The sequence below is a fragment of the Diabrotica virgifera genome, chromosome 3 (assembly GCF_917563875.1).
Source record: "Diabrotica virgifera virgifera chromosome 3, PGI_DIABVI_V3a".
Lineage (NCBI taxonomy): Eukaryota > Metazoa > Arthropoda > Insecta > Coleoptera > Chrysomelidae > Diabrotica > Diabrotica virgifera.
Window position 1 is genome coordinate 187,470,783 of NC_065445.1, and position 22,734 is coordinate 187,493,516.

The 22,734-nt window shown below is 34.3% G+C and overlaps 1 protein-coding gene across 2 annotated transcripts in view; it reads left to right on the forward strand.

Annotated features, from left to right (window-relative positions):
- LOC126882257 (zinc finger protein 493-like) overlaps nucleotides 1–19,329 on the forward strand; it is a 78,444-nt gene extending 59,115 nt beyond the window's left edge. For both annotated transcript variants that reach the window (XM_050647083.1, XM_050647082.1), the window contains one exon: nucleotides 13,482–19,329. In XM_050647083.1, coding sequence (XP_050503040.1) covers nucleotides 13,482–15,562 — 2,081 coding nt within the window. In that variant the 3' untranslated portion in view covers nucleotides 15,563–19,329. The remainder of the gene's footprint in view (nucleotides 1–13,481) is intronic.
- Nucleotides 19,330–22,734: the final 3,405 nt, after the last annotated feature.

A 22,734-nucleotide genomic window follows, 5' to 3' on the forward strand; every position in this document is an offset into this window, starting at 1 on the left:
TGTACACTACAGAAATAAAAGTATGAGGCAAGCTGCTGAGGATGAAATCGTCGGAAGAATGGCAAAGGAGGGCTTTGGAGTAAACGCGCTCAAGCAAAAAATTAAGAATTTAAGGTGCACTTATAATAAAGAGTGTTTAAAAATACAAAAATAAAAAAAATCGGGTTCACTATACTAGCATCAGTACTATACTTGTACTCTCCTCGTGTGAACGGTATCAAGCCATTTTTGGTAGAGTAGCGAGTAGAGTCTACTCTCCTCGCTACTCTACTCTCCTCAAAACTCTACCCGTGTAAACAAGTCTTATAGACTTGTTTACATGGGTAGAGTTTTGAGGAGAGTAGAGTAGCAGTAGTACTCTACCAAAAATGGCTTGATACCATTCACATGTGGAGAGTACAAGTATAGTACTGATGCTAGTATAGTGAAACCGATATTTTTAAACACTCTTGATTATAAGTGCACCTTAACTTCTTAATTTTTTGCTTGAGCTCGTTTACTCCAAAGCCCCCTTTGCCATTCTTTCGACGATTTCATCCTCCGCAGCTTGCTGCATACTTTCATTTCTGTAGTATACACTACCTAAATTCCATAAACACTGGTATTCGTCGTATTATAGCTCTACAAGTTTCATCTTCAGTGAACTTCATTTTCACTATATACACAAAACACAATTCCAGCCAGAATGACAGCGCCCCCATGTACTCTCCTACCTACTCTACTCTGTCATAATTGAGCGTGTTCCATGGGTAGAGTGCGCAGCCGAGTAGACATTTTGGCAGTGGAGTTGGTCATAGAGTAGTTACTTTGCCATATGTTGCTAGTCACTCTACTTTAACTCCTACTATACACTCTACTAGCTATTCTACTGTGCTGAGCATTTTTACAGGTAGAGTTACTCTACTCTATCAAGTACTTGCATCATTACTATACCTGTGTAAACAAGTCTTAAATCTACTTAAGTAACAGTAACCTACAACCATTAATGAAAATGTCTAAAATCATTTACCCACCTAGTATTTGTAGAATTTAAGACAGTCCAGTGCCTTATAAATAATTTCAATATGAATATTTTTTCTTTTAGTTCTCCTTTGATACCACTCCATTTTAGATTTTGGGGAACTTATTTCATTGTGTTTATAGCCCATATTTATTGAAGGAACCCAATCTGGATTGTTATTATCGATTAAGTCGGCTGGTTTTCCTATAAGATTAAAATGTTAACATCTTCAAAAATCGTTACTGTTGTAATTGTAACTTACCAGATATAAAATGATTACAGCAGACAGGACAGGAGAATTTTCATTTCGCTAGTAAAACCTTTACATTGTATTGCATTTAACCATTGTTGTCTCTCAGATGATACCTTATTTAGTTCAGTTTAAAAGTGAACTTTATCTTGACTTTATCACGATTACTTTGCATTTCACACTTCAAAACACAACACCAATGAAGCATATTATTATCTTTCTAAATTAATACTTCCAGAGAAAATGTTAAATTAATCTTTGTACAACACAAAATTACAAAGAAATACAACTAAACTTATCTAAAACACATTAAGAACAGATAGAATAACATTTATCTTTTACTCCCAGTAGCCATATTGATTTAATTTTGACAGCATGTTGGAACGGCCTATAAATCTTGACATGACTTTAAATTATTATGTTTAATGTCAAATCGAGAGGTGTGATTGGTTTCTCGTAAATTGTAGGACAAAACTGCATTAAGAGGAAACAGTAGCGATCAACAGGTAGCAAAAACGCGTTCCAAGATTGCGGCTGTAATTTTGAATATTTTTTCGAGATATTTGGCACACGTGTTCGTAATATAATAAAGAATGGCGGTACAGAGCCCAATTTGAGAAATATATTAATATGTGGAAATTACTCTGTAATTAAATACAATATTAAAAAAACGAGCCTGTACCGCCATTAAGAAGAACAAAAAAATACACTTTCTTCAAATAAACTTTTTCATCCGATGCCTAGATTTTGTGTCATTTTGGAACTACTAAAATTTTTTATTTCATTAATAGTTATTTATTTGAAGAAAGTGTATTTTTTTGTTCTTCTTAATGGCGGTACAGGCTCGTTTTTTTAATAGTGTATTTATTTACAGAGTAATTTCCACATATTAATATACTTTTCAAATTGGGCTCTGTACCGCCATTCTTTATTATATTACGAATACGTGTGCCAAATATCTCGAAAAAATATTCAAAATTACAGCCGCAATCTTGGACCGCGTTTTAGCTACCTGTTGATCGCTACTGTTTCACCTTAAGTTGTGTAGAATAAATAAAACACACTGGGAAAATTAAAAATTTTATTTGAAATTAATAAAAGAATAAAATCAAGATGGCGGCTAACGCAACGGTGGAATTCAGTCGAGATTTTAAATTTATACTAATATTGACCCTCCCTAAAGATTAGAAAAATAAAGTTTGGGGCAGCTCCTAATGCAAGGTCAAATGCTATCCCGACTGGGCTAATATGCTATATTGTAGCACTAGTGGCAACGCTTATAGGTGGTTGCTAGAAGGTGAAGCGTTTGTAGCCACAGAAAAGACCAGAAAAAAAGAAGCGAATCGAGATACATGTGTGCAAGATGCGGAGTCGGTCTTTGCGTAGTGTCATGTTTTGAGGAGTACCACACAAAAGAAAACTTTTAATGTCAATTTACAGTACATTATTTTTACACTTTTTCAAGTTGCTTTTGCTCTCTGATGAGTACTTTTGAAAAGAAAACGTTTAAGTTGGTTAAAAAACTCATTAAAAATATGTTTTGGTAGTTTATTTGTTTATTTATTTGCGACATATATATAAGGCAATGGGACTCTAAGCATGAAAAAACCTTGGGATTGAGGGAAACCTGTTGTTTCCGTATAAACAAATTTTTATAGTTGGCTTTTTATTTTAGGGTTTTCTCAGATGAAACTGTTGGAAATGGAAGTTATGAAAAGGATTCATGAAGGTTCAAATAATAAAATACAACAAATAAGTGTAAACCCTGAAGAAACAGCATTAAAAAATACTATTTGTGCTAAAGATTTCCCTGACAAACAGAATTTAAAGCAACATACGAAAGGTTGGATTGGAGAACGTCACGAATGTGATACGTGTTTCAAGCAGTTTAATGAAGCACGTAAATTGGAAAGACATTATTTAAAAGTGCACATTGGAGAACGATCCCATAAGTGTGAAATTTGTTCTAAGGAGTTTACTACAGCAAGTACTTTGAAAATGCATATGAGAGTTCACACTGGCGAAAAACCTTACAAGTGTGAAATTTGTTCTAAGCAATTTAGTCAAGAGGGAAGTTTGAAAAGGCATTTAAGGGTTCACACTGGAGAAAAGCCTTACCAGTGTGAAATTTGTTCTAAGGAATTTACTACATCAAGTATTTTGAAAACACATTTGAGAGTGCACATAGGAGAAAGATTGCCTACGTGTGATATTTGTTCTAAGGAGTTTACTACAGAAAATACTTTGAAAATGCATATGAGAGTTCACACTGGGGAAAAACCTTACAAGTGTGAAATTTGTTTCAAGCAGTATTCTTATTCAATCGATTTAAAAAGACATTTAATAAGACACACTGGCGAGAAACCTTATAAGTGTGAACTTTGTTTTAAACAATTTAGTGATTCACGTAATTTGAAAACACATTTAAGGGTGCACACCGGAGAAAAACTTCACAAGTGTGAACTTTGTTTTAAACAATTTAGTGATTCACGTAATTTGAAAACACATTTAAGGGTGCACACCGGAGAAAAACTTCACAAGTGTGAACTTTGTTTTAAACAATTTAGTGATTCACGTAATTTGAAAACACATTTAAAGGTGCACACCGGAGAAAAACTTCACAAGTGTGAACTTTGCTTAAAGCAATTTAATGAAGCAGGTAATTTGAAACAACATACGATAACGCACACTACAGAAACCGCTTTCAAATGTGAAATTTGCTTTAAGACATTTACTACGGCAGGTAATTTGAAAGTACATTTGAGGGTACACACTGGAGAAAAGCCTTACAAGTGTGAAATTTGTTTCAAGCAGTATTCTTATTCAATCGATTTAAAAAGACATTTGATAAGACACACTGGCGAGAAGCCTTATAGGTGTGAACTTTGTTTTAAACAATTTAGTAATTCACGTAATTTGAAAACACATTTAAGAGTGCACACTGCAGAAAAGCCCTACAAGTGTGAAGATTGTTTTAATCCATTTACAAATCGGCCTACTCACACGCTTGCCGCAGGTGCAACCTAGGGCGCACGGTTGGTTAAGCAATATAAGAAGCTTACTACACACGTCCCTGGATGTTTTTTATTTTACTGTTCAGGTTCAATGTGCTAGTAAGTGTGAGTTGTGTCGCGCTAAATCAAGAAGATGGAGACAGTATTGTCATTACACAATGACAATATGCTATATTGTAGCACTGGTGGCAACGCTTATAGGTGGCTGCTAGAAGGTGAAGCGTAAGTTAGTTATACTTTTTCAAGTTGCTTTTGATCTCTGATGAGTACTTTTGAAAAGAAAACGTTTAAGTTTTTTAAAAAACTCATTAAAAACATGTTTTGGTAGTTTATTTGTTTATTTATTTGCGACGTATATATAAGGCAATGAGACTCTAAGCATGAAAAAACCTTGGGATTGAGGGACCAACATGCAAATTAAGGCCTGGCATAGAAAGGGTTAAAATCAGCGTTTTCGTACACCTGTTGTGTAAAGCACGGCTGGTCAATTTTCTGCGGATCGCCTGCGATTGCTGACACTTCCAGATAAGCAACGCGCTTGCTCAAAGTCTTGTAGCGGCAGTAAGGCCCAGATAGTTGGTCTCACCATTCCTTGCAGGGTTTGCCGTTTTCTCTACATAAAGTACGGCTCAACAAAATAGGTTGATGTAGTTTCCTCTATGGGGTTTTGTTCATCCTATACAGAAGCTGTTCGGCTGGAAGTGTCAGCATTCGCAGGCGATCCGCAGAAAATTGACCTGCCGTGCTTTACACAGCAGGTGTACGATAACGCTGATTTTAACGTACATACAATCAACGAATACCACACTTTTCACGTCATGTGTGGCATTTCTTGTATTGCACCAAAACATGCAGTAGCTCGTAAGCAATCCATTCGTCGGATAAAAAAGAAACCCGCGCCTGAGGTTTAATGGAAGTCAGGGAGCTATTCAACTAATTCATTTTAAAAGGACAAAACCTTAAGGTTTATCAGAAATCAAGATAACAGATCCGAAGGAAATGTTCACACCAACTGACACTGTGACTCCATCTGTGCCTGATCTTCTGTGGCTATAAGGGAAAAGCAGAGACATTTCTGGCCTCTTAGGACGGAATAGATTCATGGAAGCTGTCGCAAGAGACATACCATACCTATGAACTAACATTTATTATTTTTACAGAAAACTAGGAGAAATTTATCAAATGACAGCATTCTAATAAAAAATAAAGTTTTGGAATGTAAAAAGTGGGTTTTGCCGAGACCGTTAAAAATTGGCAATTTTCAACTTGTACTTTAGACCGAACGATTCGTCTGAAAAAAAAAGTAAATAGTGATATTTGTAGATAATTTTAAATACTTTAATTTCTGTTAATAGACAATTTACTAAAAGTTAATAGTTTTCGAGATTTGAGCAAAAAAGCGGAAAAAAGCTGAAATTTTTCGCTTTTTTCGCGATTTTTTTAATGTTCCGGCAAGAAATTTTGTCCGCAAACCTCATATTCGGATTCAGCAGCCCAAAATCCATATATAATAAAAGAAATCAGAACTACCCCAAAACTTTCTTAGTCAAAACACAATTTTATTGAATCAGGACTTTATGTCCTTCAGCCAGTCACAACATGAGTATTAGTGTCATGTGTAGTGTGTATGTTGAGTAAGTTTATAAGATAGTTTCTATCCTTGTGTGATCGGTACTCACCGGAGGGACCGCAGACGTTCGGATACAACTAGCGTCTCTTTGCAAAGACAATGACGTAGACTTTGCAAAGTAACAAGACACTTACTCAAATAAAAACACTGCTTTGATGTTTTTTAATTAAAAATATCAAACGCACTAAAATTAACAAAACAAAACAATTCAATAGCGGGTACATAATATGTCCACTTGTTGCAGCAACGACTGCTCGCAATCTGTTTGGCATCGAGGCCTAGGAAGACGGCGAAAAGCTTTTTTTAATTCATCCCTTAAATGCTCAATAGAATTGAGATCTGGACTGCATGCGGGCCATTCTAATCTTATCAATCCAACATATATTTTATGAGCCCATCAGTGTTTTTATTTACAAAAAATGGTACAACTCTTACAAGAAAAGAGATATTCGGATAATTCTAAAAATAAAAAATTTCAGCGATGCCTCCGGAATAATATGACAGGAATATGAAACAAAATCAACTCTTCCATTTTTCCACAGATTTTTTTTAAACTTAGCAACGCTTCCAGTCACCCCTGCATAATGTCATGCAAGCAAAATTTTTGTTTTACCGGAATAATAACAACCGATGTCAATACATGTACAGCTGGTTCCTAAAAAAACTGATACGACTCTTAGGGCCGGTTGTTCGAACGCTAATCAACAATGATCATTATCAAATATTTAATTACTGTCACCAACTGTCAATGCCAACTTTGATTGGGTTGCTGAAATCATAATTATTGATTAAAATTATGAAATTACTTACTCAATTATGTTAATTGATTAACTAATCTCATAATTATAATTAATTATGTTTTCAGCATTTCACTTTATGTTTCGCTGATGACCAAATTCTGATTGCTCAAGATCATGACGACTTAAGTTACATGACGCGGAAGCTAATAGAAGAATATAACAAATGGGGTCTGGAAGTCAACATTAAGAAAACTGAAGCCATGTGTATTGGAGGAACAAAGCAGTCCATTACATTACACGATGAGGTAGAAATTAAACAATGCGATGAATACAAGTACCTGGGGATGAAGATAACTCAAGATGGAACACTCGATGCTGCTATAAAAGACAGAAACATACAGGGTAGAAAAGCCATATCCATGATGCACGGCATTCTGTAGGACCAGACAATATCTAAAGCGAACAAACAGCTCATATACAATAGCATACTTAAAAGTATAATCACATATGGCAGTGAAGTTTGGCCACTGAAACAAAGAGCGCAGAAAATGTTACTAGTAACAGAAATGGACTTCTGGAGACGCAACAGGCAAATCAAGAAGAGATCGGATACCGAACGAGAGAATACGAGAAATGATGGGAGTAACACATACAATAATTGATGACATAAAAACAAAACAACTGGTATGGTACGGCCATGTACAGAGAATGCCAGATGACAGGATCCCTAAACAGATTTTGGCATGGACACCACAAGGGAGAAGAAAAAGAGGAAGGCCGAGAAGAAGCTGGAGGGAGGAAATTGAAAAAGAACTAGAGGAAAGAGAAATCCCTCCAGGTCTATGGTTAAACAGAAGAATGGCGGTTAGGAGTCGGAAGGCGTCGGAGAACGCTGTAAACCGATAGTAGTAGTATGTTTTCAGCAACCCAATAAAAGTTGACATTGACAGTTGTGACAGTAATTAAATATTTGATAGTGATCATTGTTGATTAGCGTTCGAACAACCGGCCCTTAGTAAGATTTGATCATTTTGAACAGTGTATTTGATTGGTCTGACATTATATTATATTTATTATGACAGACAAATAATAAAATAAACAAACAAACACCAAAAAACTGATCACATATATTATGTTAATTCATAAATTGTAATAATTATTAAGTTCTTAATTTTGATATTATTTTGAATTCCAGCATTTTATAAAAAGTATATAAATGATAGTTTTTACATAAAATAGGGTTGTTCTTATGATTTTTATTATTAAGGAATAAAACTAACGACTTAACAATATATTAAAGCAAGAATTGCAACCAAATTAAAAGATAACTGGGCACTATCAGATTCAGCAAAACATTTTAATGTCCGACTGGTCTATTATTTGACAAATAATGACATTATTTAGAAGTCTATCAAGTACGATATAATGCGCAAGGGCGTGTTATTGAAAAATAACGCCCTAGGGCCTATTAAATTTAAATAATGAGTTAAATACGGTCAAGTTGACAAATAAAACTAACTAAAACTATGGTTACCACAATTACGTTACGACTATTTCTGGTAAATGTACTTATTTGAAAACTAATTAATTCAAAATTCATTCAAATTTTTGGCATATAAAGAATAATTTAGTCGGACATTAAACGTTGAAGGCACCACGGGTATTATAATAATAACGCTTTCGGTCAAAGTATATACCTCGGACCGAAGGCCCTCGCTCTATACACCATTGACCTCAAGCGTTATTATCCTTATAAGACCCTTTGTCCTTGGTAACTTAATAACTATAACATAAGCAGAACCACAGTTTTTCTATCAATAAAAAATGGGGGGAACAAGAAATTCTCGAAAGAAAGCGAGGGTCAGGATGACCAAAACTATACTAAATTTAGGTATACAGGGTGTTCGGTAAAGAATGGGCCACAACTTAACCTGAGGTTAAAATAGGCCGATTTAAGCTAACTTACCTTAGTACAAAGTTTATAATAACCGAGATACAGGGTGTCAAAGTTAAACTTTTTTTTTTATTTATTATTGAATATTTCCTGACTGGTATGAGATAACAACATGAAATTTGGTATGTGGGGGTTTTTTGAGTCGAGAAAACTAAATTCCCTACCAAAAATTATGTGTTTCCGAGAGGGCGCCACATACGCCTTTCAGCACTCATTTATTACGTTCAATTTTTTTTATCCCTCACTCTGAATAATTTTGATATTAAAATTTTTATTCTCCTATTAGTTTTACTTAAAAAAGGTATACTTCTTTTATCTCCCTAAACTCAACCGTTTTCGAGATAAACGCATTTTAAATCTGCGATACACCATCATTTTTAGCATAGTACCATTGTAGTTACACCCGAAAAATAACTTAAAACGATAATAATTGTGCCAGTTCTCAAATTTATGTAATTGCATCGCAAATTCCATTTAAAGAAATTTGCGATACATTTTTGGATAATTTTATGGTTTTAAGTTATTTTTCTGGTGTAAACTACAATGATATTATGCTAAAAATTATGTTGCACCGCAGATTTAAAATGGGTTTATCTTGAAAACAGTTGAGTTTAGGGAGATGAAAGAGGTATACCTTTTTTAAGTCAAACTAATAGGGGAATAAAAATTTTAATGTCAAAATTATACGGAGTGAGGGATAAAAAAAATTGAACGTATTAAATGAGTGCTGAAAGGCGTATGTGGCGCCCTCTGGGCAACACATAATTTTTGGTAGGGAATTTAGTTTTCTCGTCCCAAAAAACCCCCACATACCAAATTTCGTGTTGATATCTTATGCCTGTCAGGAAATATTCAATAATAAATAAAAAAAAAGTTTAACTTTGACACCCTGTATCTCGGTTATTATAAACTTTGTACTAAGGTAAGTTAGCTTAAATTGACCTATTTTAACCTCAGGAAACCGAGGTTAAGCTATGGCCCATTCTTTACCAAACACCCTGTATAAAAATAAAATTAATATTTTGTAATATCCATCAGCATTGATAACAGCTCGTAGTCTTTTATTAATATTAAAAATTGTTGTTCTACTTACGTAGAACGTTCGTAAAATACTTACGTAAAATGGTTCGCTACGGCAGATAGTGACCAACCATCTTCTTATTTCGTTACAATTCTTGCTTTTAGTTCTTTGCTGGCATGTGGAGCCATTTTTTGAGGTTGAACAGAATAAGTTATCTGACAAATTTTAAAATTTGGCAGTGACAGTGACAGTATGTAAATAATAAGTAGGTATCCTTCAAAGTACACTGCTCAATTTTCTACAAAATACGCTTTAAGAGTCGTATCAGTTTTTTTAGGAACCAGCTGTACCTACAAACTGGTGCAAGAATCTTAAAAATCGGAGCACAAATAATAAAGTTATAAATTGTCAAACTTGTTCAAAAATTTTGGATGGCGGAATTTTGTGTCGGTTAGTGTATTTTCATACTGACTTTCTTTCCTTCCACGATCTGGTAGTATATTCCTATGATCATCTATTTCCAATTTGTGTTACACACAAACACAAAATTAATAGTTCAATAGACCCAGCTAATGTTAAAATCTGATACTAATAATTCACACTGCCTAATTGCTTTCGATGTACACTTAATTATTGTTAACACCGACAACTAAAGTAAAAAGAAAAAGTGAAGAAAAACCCTTAAAATTGATATTTTCTTCAGAGAACGTCCAAATATCCGCTTTTTAATTTGACGTTTATTTGACATTCGAACTTATTGTTTGTATAACAATTTTTTTTTAAATGATAAATAAATATTACATATTTATGTGTATCATATTATTTTTAACGTCAAATTATGGTCGCCAAAATTGTCAGGCGACTATGCTAGGTGTCGCGTCAGTCATGCACGGAGCGAATAGACTATTAGAATTAGTGACGAGTTATATGACGTCATTATTATATTTGGTGAGATTGTAAATGGTAACTGACGCCTGTAATAATATTGGAGGTTAAATATAATGTCAACTTATTGTTTTCAAATTATATTTTATTTAAAAAGACTAAGTTTTCACTCTAATGGCATATAAAACAACATAATGCTATTCTACACCCCACCAGAATGAAAACAATGGGAACCTTCTCTGGTCCTTAGTCTCAGCATCCGTATGGCTTGCAAATTGTAGAAGCCTCGGAGGTGTAACCAGAGAAGGTTCCCATTGTTTTCATTCTGGTGGGGTGTAGAATAGCATTATGTTGTTTTATATGCCATTAGAGTGAAAACAGTCTTTTTGCTAGCAGTTGCCGCTAGGACATCTATGCCATTTCGTTCGTTGCAATCCGGGACTGCACGCTGGGGTTTGTTTTGGTTGGATCGGGGAGAGCAGCATATGTGCCTCCTGATGAGAGACTAATAAGTTTCGAAACCGGTAGGGGTGCTTGCGGCACTCTCTGATTGGACTAGAATATGGTTCGGCTGTGTTTTCGTTTTGCAACGAAATTGAAAATGGTTATTCATTTTTTATATTTTATTTATTTAGTTTATATTTTAACGACAATATATTTTTTCACCCTTTACCTTCCCTTTCCTTGATTGGTCGATTAGGTTTTTAATAGTTTTGTTTCATGGTAGGTTTAGTTAGGCGTTAATTTTAAGAAATGCTGCTGACTAAATGGACACAGCTCCCAAAGGCCATAAAAGAAGAAGAAAAAAATAAACAAACAAAAATCTTACATAATCTTCTATATTACAACATGACTTTGACACTTGTATTACAGATAGTTATCTGTATTTTACACTTTTAAAGATAAAGAGAAATAGTGTAGCCGGTAGCTGCTTTGTAAATACGCATAATATGTTTTTCATTTGACAACAGCGCTTTCCTGCTAAACCTAAAGCCGGTGATGCACATGCCTGTGACTATCAAGATGGCATGCCAGTAACTAGCAAGTGCCATCTACTGTACTCAAACTGGCAAGTGTGAACTTTTACTAGACTAGCATGCTAGTTTCTGACATGCCTGCTAATCACAAACAATTTGGTTTTTCGTGCCAGGAGCGTGCTGTGTGATGCAATACGCATGCGCTGAGAGTGCACAGGCATGTGTGAACGCACGTGACAGCTACCGGTATGCCAGTAATTTTTTAAGTTTTATTTCTTTTCAAGTTTTTATTTAATTCACTGCAACTATTTTCCATTTTTGTTTTAAGAAATTCAAAGACTTAATAAAATGACTTCTTAGTACTTTTAACGTGGAAATCAATCTGATTGCTATGAGTAATATCTACCCCTGCTGTTTTTGCCTTCCTAGTACATGCATGCAAGCTGCTGGCATGCCAATTACTCGCAAATGTGTTTTCTGTATGCTGGTTACTGGCTCATGCCAGCTGCTTTCCTAATTTACAGACATGTGTATACCCGGCTTAACGGTAGCCAAAAGAATAATACGGTATGCGGCAAAATAAACAGTACTGAAATGCGTATGGCTCAATTTTTTATGTGTCATGCGCTGAAACATGCTGAGCTACAGAACGTCCTTATAACATATGTGAATGTCGTGTTAGTGTTAGGTGCTTCAGGATGGTTCTCACTTTTGCAGAAATTTTTTTTATCGTGGAGTACTATTTTCGGTCATACCGAAAAGGTCGCTAAAAGGTCTAAGCTTAAAATGAACAATGGTTGTAGCAGGATAGAGCAACCTGTTACATGGCCAGGGAGTCTCTTAGAATACTGCGCGATCGTTCTGGAAAATCGTCACTCACCAGACTTAACTCCACTTCATGCTTACATATGGGGAATGCTAAAGGAGGTAGACCCATCCGCCGCCTGACATTCCGGAGTTGCGGACTAGAATTAAAGACTTTTTTCGTACCAGAGGACATCTTTAACATCTAGTGTATCGAGAACGTGCATAATGTTTGCAAGACAATATCATGTGTACCAAATATATAAATAACCATAAACATTCCAATATTCAACGTGGAATGAAGTATACACTTCTGTTGTATTTAGGTATTTGAATTTATTCAAATTCTTAAAATTTATCCACGAGGTAGTGGAAATTGTACAAAACGTTTTCGGTCAAACTGACAATCATCAGTGTAAATGTCCAGTGTACAAGTAATTGAAACTAGCCACTTCAAGGTGCAAAAACCTCTAAATTACATTATTGCTACATTAGACATTAAAAAGAACTCGACATTAAGTCGATGTCTTAAGCTTTTTAAATTAACATATAGATGTAACGACCAAGTTAAGTTCGTCGTTAACCTCTCACTTGAGCACTACATTGTGCAATTTTCGAGCAAGGATGAAGTACATCCACATCTTAATTTAAAAATCTTGAGACATCGACTGCCTTTTAATGTCAAATGTAGTAATAATGTAATTAGAGGTTTTTACACCTATTGAAGTGGCTAGTTTCAATTACTTGTACACTGGACGTTTACACTGATGATGGTCAGTTTGACAGAAAATGTTTTGTATAATTTCCACTTCCTCGTGGATAAATTTTAAGATTATTAATAAATTCACATACCTAAATACAACAGAAGTGTTTACTTCATTCCACGTTGTTTTAGCGAAAGTATACAGCCAGTACAGGGTTTACCCTTTTTAAAGATCTCAATATTCATTTCAGTACTGTTTATTTTGTCGCATACTGTATATGCAGAAAAGTTTCTTCAATTTGCTTGCCGTTGTTTGTATCGGTGGGTTATGATGTCATTAAATCTATGACTTGCATTCCTAATTGTTTGACTTTTAGTTTACTGGGATTTAATTATTATGTCCTGTTTATTACTACATTCATTCCCTCGAAATTTTTGCTACGTTTTGTTTTATCCTGTTGTTTCCATACAAACAAATTTTTATAGTTGGGTTTTTATTTTAGGGATTTCTCAGATGAAATTATTGGAAATGGAAGTTATGAAGAGGATTCCTGAAGATTCAAATAATAAAAAACAACAAATAACTGTAAGCTCTGAAGAAACTGCATTAAAAAATTCTATTTGTGCTAAAGATTCCCCCAACAAAAATAATTTAAATCAACATACGAAAAGTTGGATTGGAGAACCTCACGAATGTGAAACGTGTTTCAAGCAGTTTAATGAAACACGTAAATTGAAAAGACATTGTTTAAAAGTGCACATTGGAGAAAGATCGCATAAGTGTGACATTTGTTCTAAGGAGTTTACTACAACAAGTACTTTGAAAATGCATATGAGAGTTCACACTGGCGAAAAACCTTATAAGTGTGAAATTTGTTCTAAGCAATTTAGTCAAGAGGAAAGTTTGAAAAAGCATTTAAGGGTACACACTGGAGAAAAGCCTTACCAGTGTGAAATTTGTTCTAAGGAATTTACTATAGCAAGTGTTTTGAAGAAGCATATGAGAGTTCACACTGGCGAAAAACCTTACAAGTGTGAAATTTGTTTCAAGCAATATTCTTATTCAAACGATTTAAAAAGACATTTAATAAGACACACTGGCGAGAAGCCTTATAAGTGTGAACTTTGTTTTAAACAATTTAGTGAGTCACGTTTTTTGAAAACACATTTAAGAGTGCACACTGGAGAAAAACTCCACAAGTGTGAACTTTGTTTGAAGCAATTTAATGAAGCAGGTAATTTGAAACAACATACGATAACGCACACTATAGAAACCGCTTTCAAATGTGAAGTTTGCTTTAAAACATTTACTACGGCAGGTAATTTGAAAATACATTTAAGGGTACACACTGGGGGAAAGGCATACAGGTGTGACATTTGCTCTGAGGAATTTAATCGAAAGACCCATTTGAAAATACATTTAAGGGTACACACTGGAGAAAAGCCTTACCAGTGTGAAATTTGTTCTAAGGAATTTACTATAGCAAGTGTTTTGAAGAAGCATATGAGAGTTCACACTGGCGAAAAACCTTACAAGTGTGAAATTTGTTCTAAGCAATTTAGTCAAGAGGGAAGTTTGAAAAAGCATTTAAGGGTACACACTGGAGAAAAGCCTTACCAGTGTGAAATTTGTTCTAAGGAATTTACTATAGCAAGTGTTTTGAAGAAGCATATGAGAGTTCACACTGGCGAAAAACCTTACAAGTGTGAAATTTGTTTCAAGCAATATTCTTATTCAAACGATTTAAAAAGACATTTAATAAGACACACTGGCGAGAAGCCTTATAAGTGTGAACTTTGTTTTAAACAATTTAGTGAGTCACGTTTTTTGAAAACACATTTAAGAGTGCACACTGGAGAAAAACTCCACAAGTGTGAACTTTGTTTGAAGCAATTTAATGAAGCAGGTAATTTGAAACAACATACGATAACGCACACTATAGAAACCGATTTCAAATGTGAAGTTTGCTTTAAAACATTTACTACGGCAGGTAATTTGAAAATACATTTAAGGGTACACACTGGGGGAAAGGCATACAGGTGTGACATTTGCTCTGAGGAATTTAATCGAAATACCCATTTGAAAATACATTTAAGGGTACACACTGGAGAAAAGCCTTACCAGTGTGAAATTTGTTCTAAGGAATTTACTATAGCAAGTGTTTTGAAGAAGCATATGAGAGTTCACACTGGCGAAAAACCTTACAAGTGTGAAATTTGTTTCAAGCAGTATTCTTATTCAACCGATTTAAAAAGACATTTAATAAGACACACTGGCGAGAAACCTTATAAGTGTGAACTTTGTTTTAAACAATTTAGTGATTCACGTAATTTGAAAACACATTTAAGGGTGCACAGCGGAGAAAAATTTCACAAGTGTGAAATTTGTTTTAAACAATTTAGTGATTCACGTTATTTGAAAACACATTTAAGAGGACACACTGGAGAAAAGCCCTACAAGTGTGAAGATTGTTGTAATCCATTTAATGAAGCAGATACATTGGAACCAAATACTATTCGCGTCGTGCGTGATCGTGGTGGGGATACACGAAACTATACCAGCGTCCGTAGCGGCGAACTATAACAACATTGGCGAATAATGATTGAATAATAATTTGATTCAATAGATATTTCGCTTACCTTATTATTGCCGTTTTGATTTCTATTATATATACACTCACCGGCACAAAATTCCGCCACCCAAAATGTTTGATTAAATTTGACAATCTATAACTTTCTTATTTGTACTCCAATTTTCAAGATTTTTGCATCAGTTTGTAGGTACATACATGTATTGATGTCGTTTGTTATTATTCCGGTAACAGAAAATTTTGCTTAGATGACATTATATGGGGGTGAACTGAAGCGTTGTATTTTCTGCTAACTTTAAAAAATTCTGTGGAAAAATTGGAGTGCTGATTTTGTTTCATACTTATTTTGTATTATCCTGGGGGTATCACTAAGGTTTTTGTTTTTTTTTTACTTATCCGAATATCTGTTTTCTTGTAAAAGCTGCAAATAAAAACACTTTTTTTTAATGGCATGGACTTTATGTCATTCAGCCAGTCACAACATGATTATTAGTGTCATGTATAGTGTGTATGTTCAGTAAGTTTATAAGATAGTTTCTGTCCTTGTGTGATCGGTACTCACCGGAGGGGCCGCAGAGGTTTGGATACAATTACCGTCTCTTTGCAAAGACAATGACGTCGACTTTGCAAAGTAACAAGACACTTATTCCAATAAAAACATTGCTTTGATGTTTTTTTAATTAAAAATATCAAACGTACTAAAATTAACAAAACAAAACAATTCAATAGCGGGTACATAACTTGTTGCAGCAACGACTGCTCGCAATCTATTTGGCATCGAGGCCTAGGAAGACGGCGAATAACTTTTTTTTAATTCTTCCCTTAAATGCTCAATAGAATTGAGATCTGGACTGCATGCGGGCCATTCTAATCTTATCAATCCAACCTCTATTTTATGAGCCCATCAGTGTTTTTATTTACAAACAATGGTACAGCTCTTACAAGAAAAGAGATATTCGGATAATTCTAAAAATAAAAAATTTCAGCGATGCCTCCGGAATAATATGACAGGAATATGAAACAAAATCAACTCTTCCATTTTTCCACAGATTTTTTTAAACTTAGGACTTTTTTAAACTCCAGTCACATCTGTATAACGCCATGCAAGCAAAATTTTTGTTTTACCGGAATAATAACAACCGATGTCAATACATGTACAGCTGGTTCCTAAAAAAACTGATACGACTCTTAGTAAGATTTGATCATTTTGAGCAGTGTATTTGATTGGTCTGACATTATATTATATTTATTATGACAGACAAATAATAAAATAAACAAACACCAAACAACTGATCACATATATGTTAATTCATAAATTGTAATAATTATTAAGTTCTTAATTTTGATATTATTTTGAATTCCTGCATTTTATAAAGAGTATATAAATGATAGTTTTTACATAAAATAGGGTTGTTGTTAATATTTTTATTATTAAGGAATAAAACTAACGACTTAACAATATATTAAAGCAAGAATTGCAACCAAATTAAAAGATAACTGGGCACTATCAGATTCAGCAAAACATTTTAATGTCCGACTGGTCTATTATTTGACAAATAATGACATTATTTCGAAGTCTATTAAGTACGATATAACGCGCAAGGGCGTGTTATTGAAGAAGAACGCCCTAGGGCGTTAAATTTAAATAACGAGTTAAATACTGTCAAGTTGACAAATAAAACTCTAAGTAAAACTGTGGTTACCACAATTACGTTACGACTATTTCTGGTAAATGTACTTATGTGAAAACTAATTAATTCAAAATTCATTCAAATTTTTTGCATATAAAGAATAATTTAGTCGGACATTAAACGTTAAAGGCACCACGGGTATTATAATAATAACGCTTTCGGTCAAAGTATATACTTCGGGCCGAAGGCCCTCTCTCTATACACCATTGACCTCAAGCGTTATTATCCTTATAATACCCTTGGTCCTTGGTACCTTAATAACTATAACATAAACAGAACCACAGTTTTTCTAACAATATAAGATGGAGGGAACAAGAAATTCTCGAAAGAAAGCGAGGGTCAGGATGACCAAAACTATACTAAATTTAGGTATATAAAAATAAAATTAATATTTTGTAATATCCATCAGCATTGATAACAGCTTGTAGTTTTTTATTAATATTAAAAACTGTTGTTCTACTTACGTAGAACGTGCGTAAAATACTTACGTAAAATGGTTCGCTACGGCAGATAGTGACCAACCATCTTCGTATTTCGTTACAATTCTTGCTTTTAGTTCTTTGCTGGCATGTGGAGCCATTTTTTGAGGTTGAACAGAATAAGTTATCTGACAAATTTTAAAATTTGGCAGTGACAGTGACAGTATGTAAATAATAAGTAGGTTATCCTTCAAAGTACACTGCTCAATTTTCTACAAAATACGCTTTAAGAGTCGTATCAGTTTTTTTAGGAACCAGCTGTACCTACAAACTGGTGCAAGAACCTTAAAAATCGGAGCACAAATAATAAAGTTATAAATTGTCAAACTTAATCAAAAATTTTTGGATGGCGGAATTTTGTGTCGGTTAGTGTATTTTCATACTGACTTTCTTTCCTTCCCCGATCTGGTAGTATATTCCTATGGTCATATATTTCCAATTTGTGTTACACACAAACACAAAATTAATAGTTCAATAGACCCAGCTAATGTTAAAATCTGGTACTAATAATTCACACTGCCTAATTGCTTTCGATGTACACTTAATTATTGTTAACACCGACAACTAAAGTAGAAAGAAAAAGTGAAGAAAAACCCTTAAAATTGATATTTTCTTCAGAGAACGTCCAAATATCCGCTTTTTAATTTGACGTTTATTTGACATTCGAACGTATTGTTTGTATAACAAATTTTATAAAAAATAGTAAATAAATATTACATATTAGACAGAAATCGCAAAGGTAAACGTTAATACCGTGTCAAGACGTAAATAACAGATAACGGTCTATTTCAACACAGGCATCAAGAGAGTTATCGCAAATGTTATGGGGCGGGATTTAACGTTATTATGACAACCGACGTTTGGGATTAAATGTAACCTAGAAATTGATGTTGAGGAATACTGTTAATGTTTTTTTATTGAAAAATGAATTTGGATATTGAGCAGGTTAACATGCATTTTAATTGTAATGATTTAACCAACAAAAGATATAAATAATCATTGTAAAAATAATATAAAATAAATGAATAACTAATATCCTAACCACAAAAAATACTCTATTGTAAACAAAATGAGAACACACGGGTTTCTCAACACAGGAAACAAGATGATTCACAGTTTTTAGTTTATAAAATTTGTATTCTATAAATTATTTTTATTTTTCATCCCAAATGTCAAATTAGCGTTAACGTTATTACCGTCCCTTATTTCGACCTAAATAGCGGGACACGTTATCCGGTATTAGCGTAACATTCACTCTGCGCTTGCGTACATGTCAAAATAGCGTATTCCGCTATTAGCGTGCCGTAAAAATGCCTCTGCGATATCTCTCTATTAACGTCAAATATGTCATATATGTGTATCATATTATGTTTAACGTCAAATTATGGTCGCCAAAATTGTAAGGCGACTACGCTAGGTGTCGCGTCAGTCATGCACGGAGCGAATAGACTATTAGAATTAGTGACGAGTTATATGACGCCATTATTATATTTGGTGAGATTGTAAATGGTAACTGACGCCTGTAATAATATTGGAGGTTAAATATAATGTCAACTTATTGTTTTCAAATTATATTTTATTTATTTAGTTTATATTTTAACGACAATATATTTTTTCACCCTTTACCTTCCCTTTCCTTGATTGATCGATTAGGTTTTTAATACACTCACCGGCAGAGAAAACGGGCACCCCAAAAATGGGTCATTTTTAATGTCTTGTATTTCCTAAACCTGATGTCCGATTTAAGTAATTTTTTTAATATGTTATAGCCTTATTCTTTATCAATATCGCTGTAATAATATTGTTGCTAGACAGGTACATTGTCATTGTGTAACAATCATACTGTGTTTATTCCTAAAAGTTCGGAACACCCTGTGGAATGTTCTAGCAAAGATAAAATATTGAAATTAAAACTCAATTGTAGCCTTAGGCTCCCTTAACATTTTCTTTTTTGATTTATTTGTTTATGTTTGATAATAAAAAAGTTAAGCATGTTAATAACTAGCCATGTTCTTCATCAATACAGGGTGTTTTTCAATAAGTACGACAAGCTTTAAGGGGTAATTCTGCATGATAAAATAATGACAGTTTGCTTTATAAACTTCGCAAATACTTCGTTTCTGAGATAGGGGGTGTTGAAATTGTTCTTACAAACTGACGATTTATTTATTTCTCTAAAACGGTTTGTGATATGCAAATGAAATTTGGTAGATTTTAAGAGGTAGTTATTGCGCATTTTTGGCATACAATTAAGATTTTTATATTCACCATTGGCGTGCATACGGGTATAAATATTTTAGATATATCCCGTATGCACGCCAATGGTGAATATAAAATTCTCAATTGTATGCCAAACTAATTTTATAAAGCAAACTGTCATTATTTTATCATGCAGAATCACCCCTTAAAGCTTGCCGTACTTATTGAAAAACACCCTGTATTGACGAAAAACAGGGGTAGTTGTTAAAGTGCCTAACTTTTTTATTATCCAACATAAGCGAATGAATAAAAAAACAGAATGTTAAGAAAATCTGTGGCTATAGTTGGGTTTTAATTTTAGTATTTTATAAAAGCTAGAACATTCCACAGGGTGTTCCAAAGTTTGAGAAAAAAACACAGTTTGATTCGTACACCCTGTATACAATGACAATGTACCTGTCTAGCAACAATATTATTACAGCGATATTGATAAAGAATAAGGCTATAACATATTAAAAAAATTACTTAAATCGGACATCAGGTTTAGGAAATACAAGACATTAAAAATGACCCATTTTTTGGGGTGCCCGTTTTCTCTGCCGGTGAGTGTAGTTTTGTTTCATGGTAGGTTTAGTTAGGCGTTAATTTTAAGAAATGTTGCTGACTAAATGGACACAGCTCCCAAAGGCCATAATAGAAGAAGAAAAAGAATAAACAAACAAAAATCTTACATACTTAATCTTCTATATTACAACATGACTTTGACACTTGTAGTACAGATAGTTATCTGTATTTTACACTTTTAAAGATAAAGAGAAATAGTGTAGCCGGTAGCTGCTTTGTAAATACGCATATGTTTTTGATTTGACAACAGCGCTTTCCTGCTAAACCTAAAGCCGGTGATACACATGCCTGTTACTATCAAGGTGGCATGCCAGTAACTAGCAAGTGCCATCTACTGTACCCAAACTGGCAAGTGTGAACTTTTACTAGACTAGCATGCCAGTTTCTGACATGCTTGCTAATCACAAACAATTTCATTTTTCGTGCCAGGAGCGTGCTGTTTGATGCAATACGCATGCGCGGAGAGTGCACAGGCATGTGTGAACGCACGTGACAGCTACCGGTATGCCAGTAATTTTTGAAGTTTTAATATCTTTTCAAGTTTTTATTTAATTCACTGCAACTATTTTCCATTTTTGTTTTAAGAAATTCAAAAACTTAATAAAATGACTTCTTAGTACTTTTAACGTGGAAATCAATCTGATTGCTTTGAGTATTATCTACCCCTGCTGTTTTTGACTTCCTAGTACATGCATGCAAGCTGCTGGCATGCCAATTACTCGCAAATGTGTTTTCTGTATGCCAGTTACTGGCTCATGCCAACAACTGACATGCCAGCTGCTTTCCTAATTTACAGGCATGTGTATACCCGGCTTAACGATAGCGAAAAGAATAATACGGTATGCGGCAAAATAAGCAGTACTGAAATGCGTATGGCTCAATTTTTTATGTGTCATACGCTGAAACATGCTGAGCTGTTACAGAACGTCGTTATAACATATGTGAATGTCGTGTTAGTGTTAGTTGCTTCAGGATGGTTCTCAGTTTTGCAGAAAAAATTTTTATCGTGGAATACTATTTTCGGTCATACCGAAAGGTCGCTAAAACCGTCTAAGCTTAAAATAAACAAAGGTTTTAGCAGGATGGATCAACCTGTTACACGGCCAGGGAGTCTCTTACTGCGCGATCATTTTGGCAAATCGCCACTCACCAGACAACTCCACCTCATGCTTACATATGGGGTATGCTAAAGGAGGTAGACTCATCCGTCGCCTGGCATTCCGGAGTTGCGGACTAGAATTAAATACTTTTTTCGTACCAGAGGACATCCTTAACATCTAATTTATCGGGAACGTCGTCGTGAATAATGTTTGCAAGGCAATATCATGTGTACCAAATATATAAATAACCGTAAACATTCCAATATTCAACGTGGAATGAAATAAATACTTCTGTTGTATTTAGGTATATGAATTTATTAAAATTCTTAAAATTTATCCACGAGGAAGTGGAAATTGTACAAAATATTTTCGGTCAAACTGACCATCGTCAGTGTAAACGTCCAGTGTACAAGTAATTGAAACTAGCCACTTCAATAGGTGTAAAAACCTCTAAATTACATTATTGCTACATTCGACATTAAAAGGCAGTCGATGTCTTAAGATTTTTAAATTAACATGTGGATCTACTTCTTCCTTGCTCGAAAATTGCAGAAGGTAGTGCTCAAGTGAGAGGTTAACGACCAACTGATTACTACTCTGCTATGAGTAATATCTACCCCTGCTCTTTTTGCCTTTCTAGTACATGCATGCAAGCTTCCGGCATGCCAATTACTCGCAAATGGGTTTTTTGTATGCCAGTTACTGGCTCATGCCAGCAGGTTTCCTAATTTACAGGCATGTGTATACCCGGCTTAACGGTAGCGAAAAGAATAATACGGTTTGCGGCAAAATAAATAGTACTGAAACGCGTATGGCTCAATTTTTTATGTGACAACGCTGAAACATGCTGAGCTGTTACAGAACGTCGTTATAACATATGTGAATGTCGTGTTAGTGTTAGGTGCTTCAGGATGGTTCTCAGTTTTTCAGAAAAAATTTTTATCATGGAGTACTATTTTCAGTCATACCGAAAAGGTCGCTAAAGCGGTCTAAGCTTAAAATTAACAATGGTTTTAGAAGGACGGAGCAACCTGTTACACGGCCAGGAAGTCTCTTAGAATACTGCGTGATC